General features: G+C 38.8%; 1 protein-coding gene across 4 annotated transcripts in view; it reads right to left on the reverse strand.

Annotated features, from left to right (window-relative positions):
• Positions 1 to 24481, reverse strand: part of RSPO2 (R-spondin 2) — a 172776-nt gene that overhangs the window by 47527 nt on the left and 100768 nt on the right. For all 4 annotated transcript variants that reach the window (XM_070382179.1, XM_070382178.1, XM_070382177.1 and 1 more), the window contains 2 exons: positions 10801 to 10944; positions 8601 to 8789 (listed from right to left, as the gene is read on the reverse strand). In XM_070382179.1, the coding sequence (XP_070238280.1) occupies positions 8601 to 8789; positions 10801 to 10944 (333 nt within the window). The remainder of the gene's footprint in view (positions 1 to 8600; positions 8790 to 10800; positions 10945 to 24481) is intronic.

Genomic DNA, 24481 nt, shown 5'->3' on the forward strand with positions numbered 1-24481 from the left:
TTGAAGGCCAGGCTTAGAGAACAAATATCACAAAAAAGGTATTTAAAATGTTAGTGTGGGGCCTGAGGTAATCACCAGAAGTAACTCAGCATCTAAATACACGACTTCTGAACTTAGTTAAGAACATCTTACCAGGCAGAAAATACACTTGGCTCATTGAACAAGCTCAAAGCATAGTTGGCCCTCAATAGAAATGCACACTTTCTAGATTCTCTGGATACCATGAAGTTCTCAGTGGATTCAATATTCACTAAAAGATCCTACTGGGTGACTGTATTCAAATGTAACTGCTAAGTCAGAAAGTCCTGATTCCATGATGCCTGTTCCTCTGTAGACTCATATTTCACTATTAAACCTTCTCCCTTCACTGAGGGATAAACACGTCCAAGTTGCCCTCCACCTCCAGAAACATACATATGTTTGACATGTGTGTTGTTGAAGACACTGTCTGCCGTACTCCTCCTTGCTCTCGGTATGATTTCCCACTTGACAAATCTGTTTAGTGTTTACCTTCTCATGGAACTAGAATATTCCCCTTACTGTGAGAATTATTAGTTTCCTTAATTCTACAATGTAAGTCTCACCCCCTGTGCACACCTTAATGTGTCTGAAGGTGAGTATACATACATGTGTGTGTGTCATGCATAAATGTGTGAATATGCATATACATTCATATATACATGAACGGAGAAGGCAATGGCACCCCACTCCAGTACTCTTGCCTGGAAAATCCCATGGACGGAGGAGCCTGGTGGGCTGCAGTCCACGGGCTCGTGAAGAGTCAGCCATGACTGAGCGACTTTACTTTCACTTTTCACTTTCATGCATTGGAGAAGGAAATGGCAACCCACTCCAGTGTTCTTGCCTGGAGAATCCCAGGGACGGGGGAGCCTGATGGGCTGCCGTCTCTGGGGTCGCACAGAGTCGGACAGGACTGAAGTGACTTAGGAGCAGCAGTATGTGGGCATGTGTATATATTCATGTGTTTGTGTATATGTATAGGTGTATATGTGCTGTATGTATATACATATGTGTACATGTGGTGATTTTCTCTCCAAAAGCTGTTATTAAATTGATATAAGTAACCATTTATTTTTAATTAAGATAGAATCATAGCCACATTTTCCCACTACCTGGTAGGAAACCCAAGGTCAAATTTTTGGCCTAATTATTTCACCCAACACATTCATATGGTCCATTCTCCTTGCCAGTCCTGAGCTCTTATTCTAAGTTTTTCCTAGTTCTGATCTTTAAAAATTTGTCTTGTTTTAGGATGTTATCAATACTTTTTACATTAAGTTATCATTAAATCCTTTGCGTAATGGGCAGGCTGTAGGGTATGACACCAGTTATTAACGTCTCTGCACGACACCAGTTCAAACAATTTTACTCATTTCCAAAGTCCTTAAAAACAAGAAAATAAGGTTGCTACACAGGATATTAGGTCCAAATATTACACAAACAAGTCAACTGTAAAGCAGAATCTACTGCCCTTAACATTTTGAGTTTAAACTGGAATCAAGTTTTCCACCTGAACTTTGCCCCTCTCTGCTGCACAAAGTAATTTTGTCGTCTTAACCACTTCTGTACGGTGACAACATGAACCACGCTGGGATTTGAGTAGAACTCTGTCATCATTTCCACGAAAATGTTTTCTTTCTGCGTCCTAATCCTGGAGGAGATCCATGAGTCCAACTGGAGGTCAATCCAGTAGCTGGAGCATTTACAGGAAATCTCACCGAGCGACCCGCCTGTGCTCTTTTTGTCAACACCATTTAAAGAGCCCAGAGAGGTGTCTGCTGAGGAAAATAAGTTGTTTCAAGAAACCATTAGAGGATTTATACTCAAGACTCCCTTATCTCATGAGGGAAAAAAAAAAGTCCCCTGTAAGAAGGGGAAAAAAAGAAAATCTACCACTGACACCATGTGTGTCCTGTTAAAGTTGTTTTTATTTTAGAGTGTTGTAAAAATTGTTTTATATATTTTACATTAAGATCAGAGTAGCTTACTGCTGGGTAGAATTCATAAAAGAAAGCCTCCTCCAAAACGTTCCTATCCTTGCCTTGTGACACATAGACCTTCAGTGGCATACGTAGTTGAGAAATCCTTTTTACGAGCACTCATAAAAGAGACTAGTACATGTTGCTCCAGACTCTAATTACATGGGGCTCATAGAGATTCCCGGCGAAGCTGCAGAGAATGGCACAGAGGTGTGGGTTCACTCACTCGCTCCCTGACCCCTCGGGCAAGCAAGCCTGGCCCCAGGGCAGGCTCAAAATGCAGCTGGGAGAAGAGGCTGTCCTAAATCCCCTCATTCACTCCATGTGAGGGGCACTGGCCATGGCCCTGAATTTCTGTGTCTGAGTCCAAGGCTGCACTGCATCTCGCCCTCTCTGGACTTTGCATGAGCTCCCGTGCACAGCACACCAGGCCCCACTTTTCTGCTCCCCCATTCCTCAGACCCTTACCTTCTGAAATGTGAGAACTGAAAAATCTGAAGAAAAAAAAAAAAATCATTGCCCCCCACACCCAGAAAAAAGCCCAGACAAGGAAGAACAAAAACCACCACCACCACCCACCACCAGGTGCATTGGTTATCCCCTACCCACTTTTCCAGAAATAAGTTAAAAAATGTAAAAATAGTGTGTGGGCGTGGGGACAGCAGCAAGAGGGGATGCACCCCAAGACACAGCCTGAAGGCTTATTGTTAAGACAAATGAAGCAGGACTTACAGATACTTTACTGAGAGAAATGTTTGGGAAGCAGGTGGATCTTTGTTAAATGTCAATTTTATATGATAAGCATACATTTACATTTAAGATGTGGCTGCTTATGAGTGACCACCAACTTATAATCAAAATAAACATTACCATTTGCTGCCACATGTCCAGAGTACCCGGGAAACAGTACAATTTTCCTAAGGCAACTAACACAAATCACTGATTTTAAAAGAAACAATTTAGCATAGCAAACAAAGAGGCAGAAAGAATTCCTTTTCTAGATGCTCTCTTCTTCATATAAAAATGTCAATATCTACATTCTTGACAACTCTGAAAGTTTCAAAAGAAAAGAGGTTTTTCTCTTATCCTCTCTCCTCCAAACTACTTTTGAGGTTGGCATGTATAAAACAGACCACATAAATTGCAACTCAAATGTAAACAAAATGTACAGAAATAAAGAACATATGTCTAAAGCATATTTTCTTGACCCCATCTACTGAAAATGTGCTTATTTCCTGCTCTTGGTTTAATCCATCACAATCTACAATCATCTTTAGTTATAGTATCTAATACCTAATCCACATGTTGCTGTCAGTTTATACACAGAAAACAAAAACTAAAGAGGTCTTATTAATATTGCCTTTAAAAAGTAGATGTTTGCATGAGATTCTAGTTCTAGCTTGCTAAATAGTATTTTCTTTTAAACCCTATCAAGTTAAAAGCCAGGGCTTCCCCAGTGGCTCAGCAGTAAAGAATCTGCCTGTAATTCAGGAGATGTGGGTTTGATCCCTGACGTGGGAAGATGCCCTAGACAAGGAAATGGCAACTCACTCCAGTGTTCTTGCCTGGGAAATCCAATGGACAGAGGAGCCTGGTGGGCTACCGTCCATGGGGTTGCAAAAGAGTCAGACACCACTTAGTGACTAAAGAACAACAAAGTTAAAAGCCACTTAAAAACACAAAGTAGATGCTGGTCAAATAATGTCACATAAGAGGAGGAGTGAGTTATTTTCAAGTTGAAATCCTAAGTAGTAGCAGTTTTTATATTTAAATTTTAGCACAGTCCTGAGAAAATATGACCAAGGGCTTAAAGAATTGCTCCATATTGTTACTAACAGCTGCAGTATGGTATGCTGAGGCTGCCGTGAGCAAAAGACAGAAGGCCATCCGTGCATCTGTCCAAGCATTACCTAAATTACTTTAACCACCTGATTGCTTAGATGTGTCAGAAAGAGAGAAGCCATTCCAGGCACCGAGCTACTAGAAATGGGGTTGGGTTCAGATCCCAGGGCTCCTGGGCAGGCCAGGGAGCAAAGGGGCAGAGAAGAGTGCTCGGTGTGGTTCTGTGGGGACAGCCTCAATGGGAGGGCGACCTTGAAAGACTAAGGATGGAAAGAACAATCTTGCACTTGCACTTTCCCCCCCAACAAACTGAGGGTCAATGATACTAAAATTACGGAAGAAGATGGCCTTCTCCTGTAAGGTAGGAATGGCTGTAAGTAGGAACGGCAGAATCGAAACAAAGCCAGTGACTCGACACTTCGCATTTATAAAATGACCTTTGAGGTATGTTTCACTAGCTATCTCAAGTGGGAAGATGTTGGGAGGTGATAGTGATGGCAGAGTGTCATGTTTTTAAGAAACATTTAGTAAAACAAAAATAAAATGATGCACTGAGGTGGAGGGAGAAATAAAGTCAGCTACTTTGATGTCAGACAACTATGGGTTTATCTTTGCATTTTATAATAAGGAACAAGGGAAAGGTACAAGTAAACATGAGCTTCCCACTCTTGGCTTTACCATTAATAACTTGCTACATCTCTGTGGCCCAGGAAAAGAATCCTAGATCTCAGTTCCTTGCTCTTCTCTAATAGGTAATGGGAGAATCAATGATGTTCAAAAAACATAGCCATTGAGTCAAGAGCTAAAAAAAAAAAAGAAGAACATTTTCCTTAGGTCTTCAAAAGATCTCCTTCATTCAGCTTTGTGATCAAATGTTACTCCCTCAATTTCCCTGAACACCTGACATAATACACCCTCAATCCAATCTTTCACTTGCTCCTTATCCTGCTTTGCTTTTCTTCACCCGGCTCCCACCTCCACACGAAATAAGGCACTCATCCACTTCTCTAAGGCCATGATACCCTCCAGGAAAAACACTGTTAGGACTGTGTACTCATGATTGGTACACAGCACTGCTCAATAAACACCTGATGAATACATTAAAATTAGTTGTCATGGGACTTTACAGATAGGACAGACTGTTTCAGGTTGGGGTGGCATTGGTCAATCCTGGGAAAGACTGCTGTCCCCTCCAAATGACATGTCCCCCCACCATACATGAGCGCCTCCCAACTTTGCAGCTGAGTAGCCATGACTTTGTTCTTCCATTTATCACTTAAATACGATAATTGCGTATTTTTCTATTAATATATTGCCTAATGTACAACATAGTGCCGACTTTAAATTTATTCCATTTAAGCTGCAGGTTATATATGAATAGGATAACTTGGTCCCAACATGATTAATTCTATTAGTGAGCTCAGGGTGAGAGGGAGAGAAGTGAAGACAGTTACATCTGCTAGGGGCCAAGTCTTCATTTTTAGTAGTCTGTTCTTTTATCCCTTGCTTCCTACCCTCATTGTTCAGTTCTTTCCCTCTAACTCATTGTCACCCTTTCCCATTATCTTTTTATGATCCCCTCCTCTTTCCTTCTCCATCCTCCTGCTCTCTTTCTCCGTATTTCCCACTAACTAAACTATAAGTCATTTGAAGATTTTACAAGAATCTTGCTCAGTCTTTGAGAGTCTTAGAAAAGGAAGGAGGAAAGAGGAAGAGTGTGAACTGCCAGATGGAAAAGGCTGCGTGAATGCACGGTTGTAGCTATTGGAAAAGTGTTCAGTTCTCGGTCATAAAACAATATTCCTGGGCTTACGATTCTCTTCCTCACCCTTCACATGACAACCACAAAATATATCCATGTCATTTTTGGCAATTAGTCTTAGAATCATTGGATTTTAGAACTGGACTGGATCTTCAAGATTGCCTACCCCAATACCCTCAATTTAAAATAGGAAATAGAAGCCAGGAGAGGTCAAGTGACTTGCCAAGGATCATAGAATTAATGAGCTGACAGGGTGCAGAGACCCAGATCGTCTGATCACCTGACCAGAATCCTGAAGAATGAGTGTCAGAAAAGCCCAAGGAACTCTACAGATTACATCATCAGAAATGAAAGAGAAGATAACTGATCAAGAAAAGTTTGGAAATGGACGCTTACTTCATGTCATATATCAGTCCATGACTTAAGATATTTTCAAATATCCTTTCATTGTTTTAAAGCAAATAAGCACTGATAGTTAAGAAAAAATAGGCTAAAGCATTACATTGTTGTTTTTAAATCTTACAGCCATTTATTGTTTCATTTGTAATAGTTTTTAGTGTAATATCTTATATATTTACTTAGGACTACTCCATTTTGCTGACCTCTAACTTATGCCTTCCAGTAATGAAAAGCAGCTGATTTTAATGTGCCCGTGCTCTAGTGTGAAGGAGGTTAAGGCTGCGTTTGTGTGCAATCAGGTTAAGACTGGCTCCAACAGGAGGAAAATCCATACATATGTTGAAAAGATCTGAAAAATGCCTGTATTCCCAACCTGATTACGACTTACATTTTTGCATGGTTTGTCAAAGCAGATCACTGAAATCAAGTCAAGATGTAAAACGGGATAAAGTGGTTTTCTTCTCCATTCTCCCATTAATCACCGTGACCTACAGAAGAAAGGAACCTTTTCCTCTCTCACCTGAGGCAAGGTGGGATACTCCACTGAAAGTTATGCCAATTTTTATCAATTGGTGCTCAAGTTCCAAAATTAATTTTCTAGTTTTCATTTTCTACATTTGTAAATAGAAGTTATTTTATTGCAGAGTCATTTTCCATTTCTATCAATTTTATGTAGTTTCTTTTTTATAAAACAGAAAACAAATTCCAGTATAACTTTTAAACCTACTAACTGTAAAGGTTACTTAAAAATTGAATTTATTAAGCTGAATATGTTGATACAGGGATTAGACAATAGCTTATCTCTGCAAATGTCTATCCTAATAAATAATATTTGGCAAAATCTAAATGTAAATTAAATAAGAGTTCATTACTGGTTCACTTGTCAAAGAAAATATTAACAGATGATACATAAACTTTTGTTTTGACATGATTTTAATTGCTGACAGTGTCAGGTTATATCTCTTAAGACAGTACACTGCTTTCGGAAGCATAAAAAAAAATGCAATAAGCATTATAGGTTAAAAATCTAGCTGTTATCTACAAAATTCTCAGCAAGACCAGGGCTAAGTCAAAATAGTTTCTGAGGGGAGGGGGGCATGCTGGTTCTTGTTACACATAAGCATGTTTGTTATAGGAGCATTTTCAGGTTAATTTTTGCTATTAACGTAAACCACAATTGGGGGACCATGTTGCTGGAAGAGGAGTGGGGGGTAGTTATATAAACAATATACAACAAAGAAAGCCTTTATTCCCAATACCTGAATACATCGGGTTTGTTTTTAGGCACAAGGTTGCAGGTTAAATGCTCTCAGCTATCCAAGAAGTGGCTTATTAGTTTTGTAAGAAAATATTTTCTTATATTTTGACTGAAAAATACCCAGTGTAACCGAACAAAACCATCCTTGTTAGTGCAAAGCAGACCCAAAAAAACTTTGTTTCAAAGACTCAGCAAAGAAAAGCAAAACTAATTCAAGAGGAAAAGCTGCCTTCCTAATAGTAGCTTCTGAATCTGGATCTAATAGTTCTCAAAAGGCCGACTGGAGTCTTCAAGTCTTAAAAGTTTTGTCTTCCTCCATGGATCACAGACATTCTCTAGGAGGCAGCAGAATATGGATATAAATCCATTCTAAGCAGATATATATTCTTCTCTGGGCTACAGCCACAAAGCTGAAAGCTATGCCCCAACAGCAAGAATGAAGGCAAACGAAAGTTTTGATTGTTTCATAGGGCAATTTTCTACATGCAGCTTTCTTTTTTTGCTCTTCTATTTTGTGCACTAGAAAAATCCTAACTTCATTTTTGGCAATGCGGCATCCGCTAGTGATAAAATAAACAGTAACGAGATTATGCTTTCAGAAGCACAGCATCAGCGCTAAGAACTGCATTTCAACATACTGACTCGGCTCCAGCCAGCACCTGAGCTATGTACACTTCTCCCAATTTGTAAGTGGGCCTAATCCTGTTATTACAGAATAATTACTGCAAATCAGCACAATTACTACAAAGACACAAATAAACATACACATACTAGTAGCTGTTTTCCACAAATTATTACCAAAACAGAGAACCGGCTCATTGTGGCAACATTAAGACAATGTTTATTCCTCCCAGTGTTTGGGCAAGTTTATTTTAAGTTGTCATCTTCAACTAGTAGTGATACAGATGATTTTACGGATTCCATAAACTTTTCTAATCTAAACTCTTCTCAACTGAAAGTTGGCTGCTTCTCTTAGAGCAACATCTGCAAAGGCCTGATTTCATAAGAACTGGCTCTTATGGTACATTAGTGAAAAAAAGAAAAAGAAAAACACTGGCACACACATACACACACTTTTGGAAATCTCGTTTTAAAAGTTGATTTGTAAAGTTGTCTTCTAAATTACTTTCAAGGTATCATGAAATTAAACAGTCATTTTACATTCTTCACAATTTAAGCATTTGTCTCTAAGGAAGTTCGATGTGGAATTTTACCCTCTTGCCAATGTTATTATCAGGTTTCCTTCTTGGATAAATACTCTTTATTGGGAGCAAGGGTGATTAGGGACGAGGAAAATCCAGAAAGCACATAGTCCACAATAGGGATTATCTGAACTCACCTCCTGGACAATGCCTCATGGCCATCTTACATCTCCTGGATTCTGCAATGGTTGGACAGGGTATCGTGTCTTTTGCTGGCTTTTTAACAATTTGCCGTGTTCTGGTTTCCAGACCCCACTTAAATCCACATGTGCGATTATTTCTGCTACAGGTTCCCCATTCACTCCAGTGGCCAACCTCACATCCTTCTAAGAGAGAAAAAACAAACACAGGTAACAATTTGGTATACATTTCTCCATTGTTACAAAATTTATATAGCAGTATTTCTCTACTCCTTCACTTTCAGATACCAAAAATTAAGCTGTATAGCCCACAAGACCTATATATACCTTTTGGGAAATGTTGGCATTATGGAGTTACAGATAGAAGTAAAAAACTGCCACATAAGTAATTTAAAAACTATTACTTTCTTTTTGTCCTGGTTCATTTTTTGATGGGATGCTAACTGGTCCACTCTAAAGACACTGAGTATATTATCTTTAAAAGATTCAACAGCTAAAACCTACAGTAAAATATACTGTTTTCATACCATGAAGAGGAGACAAAATTTTACAGGTAAATTCTCCATGCCCCCACTGAAATTCACAAGTGTGTTAGTTTTAGTTAGAAGTAAATATTAATACTTTATGAAAAGGATAGGGAATGTTTTTGCATTTTCTGATTATCTCATTTCCTTTAATAGGTGTCTGGAAACCACAGTACGTATTTCTTATTCCCTAAATTGGTGCCATAGTTTAAAAAGTAAACAAATATCAGATATTTGAAAATGTATTTTTTCCCAGGTATGTAAAAACTTTTAGCATCCTCCTTTTTTAACTTCATATAATGAAAAAGTAGGCTACTCTGCAACTCCCCTGGGATAAAAGAATAAAAATATACAGAGTTAAACCTCATCAAATTCACCATTAAAAGCCCGTAGTGTAATAGCAGAAGAGGACGCAGGCACAGAATCCACACACAATGAATATTTCTTCATCCAGATCTCATAAGGCATCATGGTGACTCTTAGGTTTTTCAAAGCTATTTAAGATTTTTATCCAGGGGAATGCATAGGACTGCTGTTAATTTGTTAGGACTACTGTTAATTTGTTAATGCTTAAAAGTTTCATAAGAATTTCCTCTGGACTTCTATAATTGGTATGGGTCTTGCCTCTCAAAAACAAATCCAACATTTTGAATGTGCTCTTTTGGTGACTTTTCTATATTTTTCAATAGAGTGTTGCTTATATGCATGTATTAATTCACACATATATAGGAACATAAGCACACATTTCTTCAAAAATCTCTCATTTAAATGTGTTCTCTGCAAGCTTTCAAATATAGTTATAGACTACTTTGGTATTTATGCAGGAAAAAAGTTCTCAACTGAAGTCTCCATTTTAAAAAGATGGAAAGTCTCATTCATAATACATTGCTCTGTTGTACACCATACCAGATATAAAACATGGCAAATAAAATTCAGGCATGTTGGGGGTGGGGGTGGTGAAGATGCCATTACACTTGATTAGATTCAGCCATTTGACAGAGCTTTGCATTTTAATCAGTGGCATTAAAAAGTGCCAAAAGGTTTTTTAAACACAAAAAACCCCCCAAAATTTGTAAAAATATGTATTCCTAATTGTTATTTACAAACAGCATATACGTGCAGATTAAATTATGCATTCTACATACCTAAATTTAGTAAAATTGTTTTAATGCACTTTGCAACATGCAGTTAATCATCAACAAAGTATATGTGGCACAAAAAAAATCTCTTCCTAATTGATTTTTTTAATATGAATGTGTGGCTAAGCAAGAAGATACAAAATTAATACACATAATGAAAATGAGAGACTAACCACATGACCCTGCTTAAAAAGTTCCTTCAAAACAAAATGTTCTTCTCTAACAGTTACTAAAAAGATAGTTAAGAAATGGATATATTACATAGATCATAAAAACATTATTCTAAACATTTCAGTAGTTTAACCTAATGTTCTACCCGCAAATTCTGTAGCAAAATGTAATTTATGATACTACCCAATGGCAGAATGACTAAAGAACTCAATAGCATAGAACTTCAATAATTTTCAGTTCTAATTAATAACATGAGAACCAATTCGTTTTTAGGATGGATACATCCAGCATGCATTTTTTCCCCCAAGAAACAGGTGTTAAAATAAAAGTGGAAATTTGAAAGTTACATGAAACACTACTCACCCACACATTCCATGGTTTCATCTAATGCTGCAAAACCATCTGGACATTCCTCAAAGCAACGGCCTCTATGCAAATAAAAGCCTACTTTGCACTTGGTACAAAAGTCTTTGCTAAAGCAAGAATCACAGTTTTCTATTCTGCATCCTAAAAACAATTTTAAAGAGAAAGAAAATTTCAGTCAAACAATTTACTGGTTTTGCAAGTAAAACTTTCATAAACTCACCATTGGAATTCTAGTGGTCAGAGAAATATGTGTTTAGCTCATTAGTTTCCTGATGCCATCTCCTTCTACATCACTCCTACCTCTTCCAACAGCTCACCACATCAATAGGCTGAGAAAAAATTGCAGCCCAGGGCCCTAGGCAGCATGAGATCCTGCAGAAATTTTTGCAACTCTAAATGGGATTAAAATAAAGGTTAAAAAGAAAAACACCCCCACTACAAATGACACTGCTGCTGGGATTGTAGTCTGTTCTGCTCTTCCAAAGACATACTATGAAAAATGCAATGGAAACAATCTAATCAGTCTCTTCTGGTCCAAGACAGTTAATTAAAATTCTGTAATGAATTTGCTTTCATCAGTGGGTGTCAACCAGGAGGGGGACTGTAGGTCATTTTGTGGAAGACCCACAATGTGCCATACATTTCCACTTCACAACAGTCTGTCAGGGTGAGCGGTAGTACCCCTATTTTGCAAATAAGAAGTCTGAGACGAAGTCAAGAAGTTGGTAGTGGCTGAGTCGGTGCTGAGAGCCCTACACAGACTGCCTTCTAAATCTCTTCTCTATAACACATTAGCTGCATTTCGTTGGAAACAGTTGATGAAAGAGAAGTGCTTTCACGTCTGCCAGGTATGGTTTTGACCTTGACTCCCAGTTCTGACCTTCCCAGTTCTTGACTTTGAACAGCTATTTATACATGCCTCTCTGAGTCTCTATTTCCTCTGTATAAAACAGGGGTGTCACTAACTTTGTAAGGCTGTTGTGAGGATTTGAAATAACACATGTAAATTGACTAGCTTATAATAGGTGGTCTGCTCCAGTGGATTAGAAACATGTATTTTTCCATCAAACCATCACATTACAACAAGGTATAAAGAGAAGCAATAATTTAGACTTGTACTCAAGATCAGATTCCCTGGTATGCCAGTAACATCTGGGCCAGAGGTAATTGGCATGTAGAGGTGAAAATAAATAGACTCTAAACTATTCTTCAAGGAGAAGGAAGGAAAGGTTGGAGAATTGGTTAATTGAAAGGTGAGGTTTTCAACAGATTACAGTACATTATTACTTGTAACAGATTTAATTGCTGGCAATTAACAGCACATAAAGCTCTATGAAAACTCCCTGGCAACCCTTTTACTCTTTTAACAAGCCTCTGAGTAACTGTATTTGGTGATTTAATGATTCAGAAAAGCTTTCAAATCTAGTTTCTGCAACCAAAGATACAATTGAATAAAAAATGTAACCAAAACGTGAAATCATTGAATTCCAAAATTTTAAAAATTAAGACGGCAAAGCCAGAATGTGGACTATAAACACTAAAAAAAGTTTCTGTTAAAACAATTACAATATAAATAATGACAGTTTCTAGACTTATAAAAAGACAGTGGCAACTCATCACCTTTTAATTTTGAGTCTAAACAGGACTTTATGTATTAAATGACCACCCTGAAGCAGCTAATTCAACTTCTAAAATGTTACACAAATTTACAATTGGAAAACCAACTATGTGTGGGTGAAAGTCCATAGTCAAATTATACTATTGCTCTTTTCGGGGAGGATGGTGGGCATAGAAGAACAGTTTATCACCCTATAAAATGTTCATTTGTAGTCTTAAATGCTGTAACCTATATTTTAATAGAACAGTGATCTATTGCTGGTCAGTAGCTTCTTAACCATGGTCAAAATACATGACCATCCTGTCCACAAATTGTTGGCTTTCTTGCTACATTTTTTTTAAAGCAAGCCACCTTTCTTGTTAGCAGTATTATTTTCCAAGAAGTAATGATAAACATTCCAAAGTATAAAAGAGAACTAAAGGGTGAAGAGAACAACGCATTATATTTTAAAAAAGAGAAGACTGTACACTTCATAAATCAGCTGTTATCTATAAGATCTGATTCTAATGTGGTCTGCACCAACAAGCCTTTTGGCCAAAAAGTTATAACAGTATGCATTTGGAAATAATTTTACAAGATCCTTTCCTAATCATTACTGTTATGTGTAGGTCCCTTTCCTCATTTCATCCCATGCTCCTAATACCAGTCCATAGAATGATAGGTGTTCCAGAAATTCCACATTCTCTCTAAAGTCCCTTTTTCAGGTGTAAATCTGGCTAAAAGAAAGTTTAATTATTTGTTCTCAAATTTAAGTACAATAAAATATTGATGCATTCAAATTGTAAAACACTTCAACCATGAAAAAGCACAAGGTGAATCATAAGCAATGACTGAGAATAAGCTCTAAGCCACATCATTAAATTAAAAAGGCAAGTGCAGGGTATATAGAATACGATGCAATAAAACCACGACACGAGACTATGTGTGTCTGTATGGAGTAGCTAGAGAAGTTAATTTGGGACTGGGAATAGTGGAATTTTGAAATGTTAAAAGTTATATTTCTGAGCTATGAATTTTTTAATTGTAATATATTTATGTACTAAAAGTAAAACAAAAATGATATTTCAATACATACTTGTGACCTACTTAAATATACAGAAAATACCACTATATTAACATTCCAAATGAAATTCTTTTGATTTTTACCAGGCAAGACTGAATAAAAAATTATTCAGTGCCAATTTTTTTTTTCAGATTTGGGAGCATGAAATTATACCCCTTATAAAGTGAAAGTGAAGTCACTCAGTCGTGTTCGACTCTTTGTGACCCAATGGACTGTAGCCCACCAGGCTCCTCCATCCATGGAGTTTTCCAGGCAAGAGTACTGGAGTGGGTTGCCATTTCCTTCTCCAGAGGATCCTCCCCACCCAGGGATCGAACTCAGGTCTCCCGCATTGCAAACAGATGCTTTTACCATCTGAGCCACAAGGGAAGCTATATATGATAGGGACCTACAGGTAACAGTAACCATCAGGAAAGGATCTTGTATATGATAATGGTAAACCTGCCTTAGCCTTCCAAATAATCATTTGACCATCTCCTGCCAGTATCCTTTGTTTTCACATGTTCAGCAGTGCTTTCCAAATCATTAGGAAAAAAGCTAAATATTTGTTTATTCATTGAAGCATTTAAATAATAGCTTTGATTGGTGGTAAAGAATCCACCCTTATGGCAGAAAGTGAAGAGGAACTAAAAATCCTCTTGATAAATGTGAAAGAGGACTGTTCTATACATCTATGTCCCTTTTGCTGTCTCCCATACAGGGTTATCATTACCATCTTTCTAAATACCATATATATCCATTAGTATACTGCATTGGTGTTTTTCTTTCTGGCTTACTTCACTCTGTATAATTGGCTCCAGTTTCATCCACCTCATTAGAACTGATTCAAATATATTCTTTTTAATGGCTGAGTAATATTCCATTGTGGATTCATGTTGATGTATGGCAAAACCAATACAATATTGTAAAGTTAAAAAAAAAAAAAGTAAAAGAGGAGAGTGAAAAAGTTGGCTTAAAGCTCAACATTCAGAAAACGAAGATCATGGCATCTGGTCCCATCACTTCATGGGAAATAGATGGGGAAAGAGTGGAAACAGTGGCTGACTTTATTTTTGGGGGGCTCCAAAATCACTGCAGATGGTGATTGCAGCCATGAAATTAAAAGACGCTTATGCCTTGGAAGGAAAGTTATGACCAACCTAGATAGCGTATTCAAAAGCAGAGACATCACTTTGCCAATAAAGGTCCGTCTAGTCAAGGCTATGGTTTTTCCAGTGGTCATGTATGGATGTGAGAGTTGGACTGTGAGGAAAGCGGAGTGCCAAAGAATTGATGCTTTTGAACTGTGGTGTTGGAGAAGACTCTTGGGAGTCCCTTGGACTGCAAGGAGATCCAACCAGTCCATTCTAAAGGAGATCAGTCCTGAGTGTTCATTGGAAGGACTGATGCTGAGGCTGAAACTCCAATACTTTGGCCACCTCATGTGAAGAGTCGACTCATTGGAAAAGACCCTGATGCTTGGAGGGATTGGGGGCAGGAGGAGAAGGGGATGACAGAGGATGAGATGGCTGGATGGCATCACCAACTCGATGGACATGAGTTTGAGTGAACTCTGGGAATTGGTGATGGACAGGGAGGCCTGGCATGCTATGATTCATGGGGTTGCAAAGAGTAGGACATGACTGAGTGGCTGAACTGAACTGAAAGAATCCACCTGCAATGAGGGAGATACAGGCTCAGTTCATAGGTCCAGAAGATCCCCTGGAGAAGGGAATGGAAACTGACTCCAGTATGCTTGCCTGGAGAATCCCATGGACAGAGGAGCCTGGCAGGCTACAGTCCATGAGTTGCAAAGAGTCAGACATGACTGAGGGACTGAGCATGAATCCATAACAGCCTTTGCTAGAACTACAGGCTTCCCTGGTGGCTAAGATGTTGAAGAATCTTCCTGCAATGTAGGAGATTGGGTTCGATTCCTGGGTAGGGGAAATCCTGTGGAGATGGAAATGGTTATCTACTCCAGTATCCTTGCCTGGAGAATTCCATGGACAGAGGAGCTTGGCAGGCTGCAGTCCATGAGGAAACAAAGAGCTGGACATGACTGAATAACTAACACTTTCACTTTTCACTTTTGATTGGTGCCAAGTTGTAATGGTTCCAAATTGGGAAAGGAGTACATCAAGGCTGTATATTGTCACCCTGCTTATTTAACTTATATGCAGAGTACATCATGCAAAATGCTGGACTGGAAGAAGCACAAGCTGGAATCAAGATTGCCAGGCGAAATATCAATAACGTCAGATAAGTAGATGACACCAGCCGTATGGCAGAAAGCGAAGAGGAACTGAAAAGCCTCTTGATGAAAGTGAAAGAGGAGAGTGAAAAAGTTGGCTTAAAACTCAACATTCAAAAAACTAAGATCATGGCATCTGGTCCCATCACTTCATGGCAAATAGATGGGAAACAGTGGAAACAGTGGCTGACTTTATTTTTCTGGGCTCCAAAATCACTGCAGATGGTGACTGCAGCCATAAAATTAAAAGATTCTTACTCCTTGGAAGAAAAGTTATGACCAACCTAGGCAGCATATTAAAAAGCAGAGACATTACTTTACCAACAAAGGTCCATCTAGTCAAAGCTATGGTTTTTCCAGTGGTCATGTATGGATGTGAGAGTTGGACCATAAAGAAAGCTGAGCACCAAAGCATTGATGCTTTTGAACTGTGGTGTTGGAGAAGACTCTTGAGAATCCCTTGGACTGCAAGGAGATCCAACCAGTCCATCCTGAAGGAGATCAGTCCTGAGTGCTCATTGGAAGGACTGATGCTAAAGCTAAAACTCCAATACTTTGGCCACCTGATGTGAAGAACTGACTCATTGGAAAAGACTCTGCTGCTGGAAAGATTGAAGGCGGGAGGAGAAGGGGACGGCAGAGGATGAGATGGCTGGATGCATCACCCCTGCCTGGTGTAGTGCAGTCCATGGGATTGCAAAGAGTCAGACATGACTGAGCTGAACTGAACTGAAGTTGTAATGTGATCCAAAGCTCCTCTGACCTTCATACCTTCCTGGTCTCAGTCACTCTTTGCCATAACATAAAACCAAAGCAGGCCAGCTACACATTGAGCAACCTGAACTGACACAAGTGATTTAATCATGAACACCTTGGAATCAAAAGATTTTTAAGGCTAACAACTGCATAACACACTTCAGCCCTGAAAGCCTTTGCTCCCTGGCTTAAGGTCCATCCACAACCCCTTGCCCAGTTCAGCCACTTGTCTTGAAACTGAAGAGAGTTCTAGAAAACCACCATTTGTGCAACCTCATAGATCTGTCCTTTCCCCTCCAGCTAGAAGCCTCTCCCCAAAATTCTTAAGCTTTAAACAGCTCATATTCACATCAACTCTATTAATTCACTTTTATACAAAAGTATATTTTTATATAAAAGTAAAACATCCTCATTACAAATAAAAATTCAAAACAATACAGAAGCTTTAACAGAAAATACAGAAATATTCTTTCTTACCTGAATGACACACCATGTCTACTCCCCAGAAATAGCCTCTGTATTAAAACTTCAGGAAAATCTTTATGTCCATTTTATAAACAAGTGAGTTTCAAAATACCAATGGGATCATTCAATACACTGGTAAGCTTTATAAAACTTCATACTGCCTAAGAAAATAGGTTTATCAAACTTGACTAAACATGGGTCTTGTCTATAAAAATCTGGGCTTTAAGTCCCTGTTCAGAAATACAAGACCCTGCTTTATCCAACGTACACGTTTCTAAATTACAGTGCCTCCTCAAAAATGTAATCCACCAAATGAGAACTGCCAGTGTCGGTTTAAGTAAAATACTGTCCAAGTAAAACTGTGTCCAAATGCTAACTGATAGGGCTGTCATTTGGCAAGGGAGGCTCGCTCCAGCCAAGAAACAGAAAAATAGCCCGGGCATCCCTTCTGTCCTCCCACAGTATCCATCCTGACTCCATTATAACAGTTCCCAAATTATACTCTAGTTCAGTTCAATAGTTCATTCCATACATTCTCAAAAAATGGGAGTATGTGCCAGGCATTGTGCCATTTTATGAGAACATAAAATTATAATACTCATTCCCTGTCCTGAAGGTGCAAAAGCTAAAGAGAAGGGGCCATGTGGCACTTTCAGGGCATTGCAACATAGCCTGAGATATTAGAAGCATGTGCTGGGTACATTAGAGGCAGAGAAGAAAGATCCATTTCTCTTCTGCTATTACAAAGTTGATTTTTTTTTTTCAGTCTCTGAATTCCTTGTTTCTAACACAGTGCCGGACACATATGTGGTTGAGTTTTAGTGCTTGCCAAGAGAATGCCATTTAAAAACCCAATTCCTTTATATTAAAAACTCATTTGAATGTTTAATATGAGATGGCTTGCACATGCACTGTAAATACCTTTAATATAAAATAAAAACCATGCTGCTAGTAAAAGACTACAAGTCGTATTGGAGGAACAAGTAGTCCAACATCTGAAAACAATTATAATGAGAACGTAAATATGGAAGTGTGGCAGGTCATAGGAGCTATGGAAGTTGGAACCTCTGCTGAGCAGGTGTGAGATAGAGGGGAGAGAAGAATCCAAAGAGGGCAACTCCATCTATAAAACATATTGGAGATGGTTCCCATGGTGTGTGATGGTCCCTGAAGGGAGGCGAGAATGAACTGCAGGTTAGATGGAGGGGGTTACTTGAGTTTAGATGGATGTGGGTGGGGGATTTCACCTCTTATTTTGTTTAGTTTCAAAAAAGGAGGTAAAATTGTAAACTACCTCTACTTTGTGTGGTTTTAAGTATTTGAGTAACAAATGAAGAAAAATGAAGTTCAAGATTAGGTCTTCATCTAACTAGATGTAAGAGGTCCCCATAGACTGCGCATGGCTGTTTTATTCCCTCACTTCAACAGATAAGAGCCCCTCAGGGCCAGACATCAGGATGGTAGCTAGTGCATGCGTGCTAAATTGCTCCAGTTGTGTCCAACTCTTTGCAACCTAGAGGCATAGATAAAAAAGCAAAGTTCCTGCACTTCAGGATCTTCTGTCTACTAATAGAAAAGATACCCAGACAGGCAACAAGGAAATAATGTAACTATGCTTAAGTTTATACAGGGTGAGCTGGGGAGAGCTTATTTTCAGCTAACCAGGCGGTGCTAGAATTAAAGAACTTGCCTGCCAATGCAGGAGACATAAGAGATGCAGGTTCGGTTCCTGGGTCAGAAAGATCCCCTGGAGGAGGGCATGGCAACCCATTCCAGTATTCTTGCCTGGAAAATCCCATGGACAGAGGAGCCTGGCAGGCTATGGTCCATAGGGTCGCGAGAAGTCAGACATGACTGAAGCAACTTAGCATGCGTGCATACAAGCTTCTTGAAAGCAGGAAGAGTGTGGAGGTAAGGAATAACCACTGAGAGGTTCATACTCTAAGAGCTAACAGGCACGGGAAAAGGAGTTACAGTGAATCAACAGAACCAACCAACTGGGTGGAGGAGAAGGTGCTCCCCTCCATCCCTCTTCTCTTCCTTTGGTGCCCACTACTCAGGGCCTTGACACCCCGAGAGGGTTTTATTATCTCCCCAGCAAAATCTAGATGACAAAAACCATCTCTTATTTGAATATCACTGTGTGGCTAACAATATAAACAGAAAAATGAAAACCTTAAATGAAAAACAAAAAAATCAACCTTTGCTCAACTCAACTGTGGAAAATGTAATTCGTAATTCTATAGGTTACAATCAGTTATTGGAGAAAGGAAGGAATCAGTGAGGTAGAGAGGACCTTAGACACACACTGAGGAACCTGTTATTTCTTGGTCACCAGGGCTGTGGGCCTCAGGCTCCTCAGTACGTCGTGAATATCTGATCGCGTAGGGTTCTCTAATCATCCTTTAGTGTTGGCACCTCGATTCAGAACCTGGCAGACACACCCACACAGAAACAGGGCGCAGGGGGTAAGGGCATTCAGTCTTCAGGTTGCAGTTGCAAGGATCAAAGAACATCAAGTCAACCCCTGGAAAATTAGAGGTTTCTCGGCTCAGTTTTCGCTCAACTTTGAACAGAAATTAAAGGAACAGGTTGCTCCAAAAGACATTTGAAATTAGACTTTAAGCAGTTGTTTCACATGGAAAGTACTAGACTGTGCGACTTCATATGAGGTTTCTTAAAATTGTTTAAATATTTTTAGGCTTCTCTAACAACTTCAAATACTGCTGTTTAACATTCCTTCTCAAAACATGCAATGGTTTATAAATATCCCTAAATAAAGTTCTTCAGCTTTATGTTACCCAAGTCATTCCTCTGCAATGTGTACTATTGCAGTAATCCCATTAGAGTAGGGCTGATGAAAACTTATGACTTAAAATCTAAAATTACATTTTTTCTGGTAAGGTCTAGTTACACATAGCTCATCAGAAACTTCATTATAGTTCAACCTAAAGGAAAAAAAGGACAGATTCAGAGGCTTCAGGACTCGGTGTTTCATACTTACCACTGTGCTATTTGAATGATGATGCAGAAACCCAGCATTAATTTCACTAAATTAAGAGAAGATCCAGGATAGAAGTCTGTGTAAAGCCCACCAGAATGGATTTAAGTCAAGAGTGTATTTACTATTTAGGAGAGTTAAAACAGAGTGAAATTCAACTGTGTCAAGTGCAGAAGAGGACACTTTGAACAAGAACCAAAGGCAGAAAATGAGAACTATGCTGAGAATATAGTGTTCTTGCAAATAGTACAGTGGTTAGCAGAGCTGAGCTTACAATCTTGGCTCCCTTACCGTTGTGTGACTGTCAACAAGTCAGTAAAGCTCTCTTTGCCTCAGTATTCTCACCTTTAAAAAGCAGGTAACATCAGGCCCTAATCTCAGAGTTGAGAAGAGTCAGAGGTTTAACAGAGGCAAAGATCTCAGCATAATATCTAAGAAAAGAATGCGAACTATTATAAGTGTAAAAACTTGCCAACAAGGATAGTTTAAGATGTCATGTGGAAGGAAGCTCAAATAAGGTATCAGCATACTGTGTGTATGGGTATATGTGTATATATTTATATATCCTATACATTCATATAAATTTTAACTATATACCTGTGAGTATATATGTATATATATGTACTTCTGCTGCTGCTGCTGCTAAGTCGCTCAGTCGTGTCCGACTCTGTGCGACCCCAGAGACGGCAGCCCACCAGGCTCCGCCGTCCCTAGGATTCTCCAGGCAAGAACACTGGAGTGGCTTGCCATTTCCTTCTCCAACGCATGAAAGTGAAAAGTGAAAGGGAAGTCACTCAGTCGTGTCCGACTCTTAGCGACCCCATGGACTGCAGCCCACCAGGCTCCTCCATCCATGGGATTTTCCAAGCAAGAGTACTGGAGTGGGTGCCATTGCCTTCTCCATACATATGTACTACTCAAATGAAAGGCATTATCCAAAGACCACTGTCTATAATAAACATAGTATATCCTTACTCTTGTTTAGGTCACACAGCTAAACACACTGAATGTGATCATTTGCTGAGTATCGACATGGAAAGTCATCTACTTCAAACATTCAGAGCCAGGATTTAGGGAAGTTGAGATCTAAATGTAATTTTGAATTTGGTGGGGGAAGTTACATCCTCTTTGTGCCCTGGTCCCTTCACTGTCAAATACGAGGAGAAAATATCTGACTTACCTATATCAGAGTATCAAGTTAAAGATCAGAACACAAAAGGTTAAAAGATGCCACATGAAATCTGCATTACATTCTAGAGCCAAATAAACCTAACCTTCAGCAGATTGCTTCAAATACTCAGCATCCCTTTCTAAGCACTATAAAGATGTTCAGTTTATGAAGTGCATTAAAGATGGCATGGCCTTTGGAGCAGTGACAAGGATGGGAAAAATCTTGCCCTGACAGCAATTTTAATCCTCAAATTGCAATTTGGTAGAATGAATGGATTCAGTCCAAAAATGTATACACTGTTTTTTCAGATAACTACAGAATTCTGTTTCATATGCTTTTTAACAAAGTGTGTTGTTAGTTACTCAGTTGTGTCCGACTCTTTGCAACCCCATGAACTGTAGCCTGCTAGGCTCCTCTGTCCATGGAATTCTCCAGGTAAGAATAGTGGAGTGGGTTGCCATTTCCTCCTCCAGGGGATCTTCCCAAACCAAGTCTCCTGCATTGCAGGCAGATTCTTTACCAGCTGAGCCACAAGTGAAGCCCAATATCAGAATTGAAGCCTTATTTCAACTTCAGAGTATATATATGTTGTCAAAAATTGTTTTCTCCTGATTTAAAGTGTTACACTTCTTTTGAAAAACTCTCAAATTTGTAAAATATGTTGCTGGTACCTTCACTGCAACACCTGACTATTTAAAAATTATATCTTGCCCGCCCACACAAAGAAATCTGAAGAAACATTGAGCCTTGTGTAAAATCATGTGGTAAAATAATAAGGAACTATAAAAGTGTTGGCTTCATTTCTCATATGTTCAAGTGATGGATACTTGAAATAACTCTTAAAACAATGGGGAAAAAAATGGGAATACATAGCTAGATGTTTAAAGGGCTTTTTTTCCCATTTAAAGAATATGAAAGAAAAGGACACTATCTCAAAATAAATTAGAAAAGGAATGTGATAACAGTGAACGAAGTTTCAAAAATTATAAACCAAATGAATCTCTCTTTTCAGATTTTAAATTCCTGCCAGTAGCCAACCTCTCATGTAGGTTACTCCTTGTGCTTTCCTTTTTTTGGTAGCTTGTTACCCTTTTATATTAAGGTGGAACCAAAGCAGTTTAATAAATTTCAGACCTGAGACTTAGTTGAACTTTTCCAAATGTTGGAAAATGCAGATCTCTCCACCCAACTAAATGGAAAAGCATATGTAAGCTAATATCTGCCTTGTACTCCACTCAACCTCCATCCAAGGAAAATAGGAAGAATCTCTCAATTCCTTCACACTCCAAAGAGGTAAAAGCCTTTCACCTTTTCCTGTGAAAGGCCAGACAGTAGGTATTCCAGGTGTTGTGGGCCCTACAGTCTCTGTCTAAACATGATTAGATTAGATGATTACACATGACTGTTTTCCAATAAAACTTTATTCATGAACCCCAAACCTTACAGTATCATTTTTATGTGTCATAAAATACCATTTTTCTGACTTTCTCCAACCAATAAAAAAATCTGAAAATTATTCTCACCTGAGGGTCCTACCAAAAAGGTGACAGGCCTGATTTTGCTGCTGGTCATAAGATGCTGACTATGAAAGCTAGAAAATGATGGAAATTCATGGGCACATTAGAAAGGGGAAAAAAATAAAAGAATTTCATTTTTAAAACACCAAATGAAAGCACTTAAGCTTAGAGAGACACAGAGATGTCTTATACACTCTGGCTGTGTAACACAAATACAGTATCAAACAAACATAAGGATGCTACAGTTTAGTTATTTCGGCATGGGGCAACATTACTTCAATGTTCAACACACTATATTGATAAATTTAAAAGGACGACTACTTATCAGTTTGCAACGTTTGCAATCAGTTTGCAGGTCAAAATTCCACCCTATTTTAATAAGCTTTTACTTTCTCAATTATGTGCGGAATTCACTTGTCTGTGAAGGGGTTGACTGAAGAGGAAAAAAAAGAATACTTTTACGAAACAAGATTTTGGCTAAAACCTGCATCGTATTTGTATATAGTGATCTGATACATTTACCCAGCTCTGTTTGTGAAAGTAGCTTTGTCATGTCTGCTTCCTCGTTTGATGATAAAAGTAGATATGGTCTTTGCTGTGCCATGTGGTGGCAGCCAACCTTAGGCTTGTCAGTGGACTAACCTTGCTCTGTAAGTAGGAATAATACTACCACCATCATGGATTGTTGAGAACAAATGAAAGAATGTACTGGAAAGCACTTTAAAAATGAAAGTGCAAAAGAGGTGCCATAGACAAAGGGAAATAGTGCAAGGTAGCATCTGTCTTTAACAGAGAATGGTATTGTCGGACTTGGGTGTATCCTGAAATAATAGGCTCATTCAAGACAGCTGCAAAACCCACAAGAAAATTAAATGTAAGCTTGAAAAAGAGCTCTCCTGTTAAATATCAGGACAGACTCCAAACCTTGCTACCATACTTTAAAAATTTTTAATATTTTATAAGTAGTATTGAAAATCACATAGCCGTGTTTGCCACAGAGAGGAAGCTCTTAGAATATCTATTTGATGTAATCTGTCTTCCAGATCAAATAGCAAGAAAGAGCACCCTTTGAGTTTTCTCTACAGGTTATCTGATACCACTAAAGCAGAGTCTTTCTTGCTACAAGTAGTCACAGCATGGCTACCCTAGGTCTGCATAGTAAACAACTGCAGCGTGAAGCTGAATAACCATAACTGGAGTTGGTAATAGTGTCTCCAGTCTGGCCTACATCTTAAATCCTTGATGGTGTAACCATACTGGTGTTTCAGATCTCAATGATCAAACTAAGATTGTTTGACTGCAGCTACATGAGGACATCTGTGATCTTTCAAAAACACGAGTTAGTCATGTCATTTTCTTGCTTTAAAATTTTTCAATGGCTCTCCTTCACTTCTGGAATCAGTTCAAACCTTCAGTTTTCAAACACAAGATCCTTCTTGCTAGACATACCCATCTATTAATACTACTTTCATTCGTCACCCTGCGTAACTTTCACCCAAGCCATGAAGTTTCCTCAAAACCCCTCAAGTCTCCCAGCACCAAGATACCCATGATGGTAATTCTTCTCATAATTGTTAATAACTATGTTCACTATGCTGCTGCTGCTGCTAAGTCGCTTCAGTCATGTCCGACTCTGTGCGACCCCATAGACGGCAGCCCACCAGGCTCCCCCGTCCCTGGGATTCTCCAGGCAAGGACACTGGAGTGGGTTGCCATTTCCTTCTCCAATGCATGCAAGTGAAAAGTGAAAGTGAAGTCACTCAATCGTGTCCGACTCTTCACTATAATCACCCAATTAAATGGAGAGCCCTGAAGAAGACAGAGCATGTCTTATTCTATTCAGTATTCACAGGA

Source organism: Bos mutus, chromosome 14 (genome assembly GCF_027580195.1).
Source record: "Bos mutus isolate GX-2022 chromosome 14, NWIPB_WYAK_1.1, whole genome shotgun sequence".
Lineage (NCBI taxonomy): Eukaryota > Metazoa > Chordata > Mammalia > Artiodactyla > Bovidae > Bos > Bos mutus.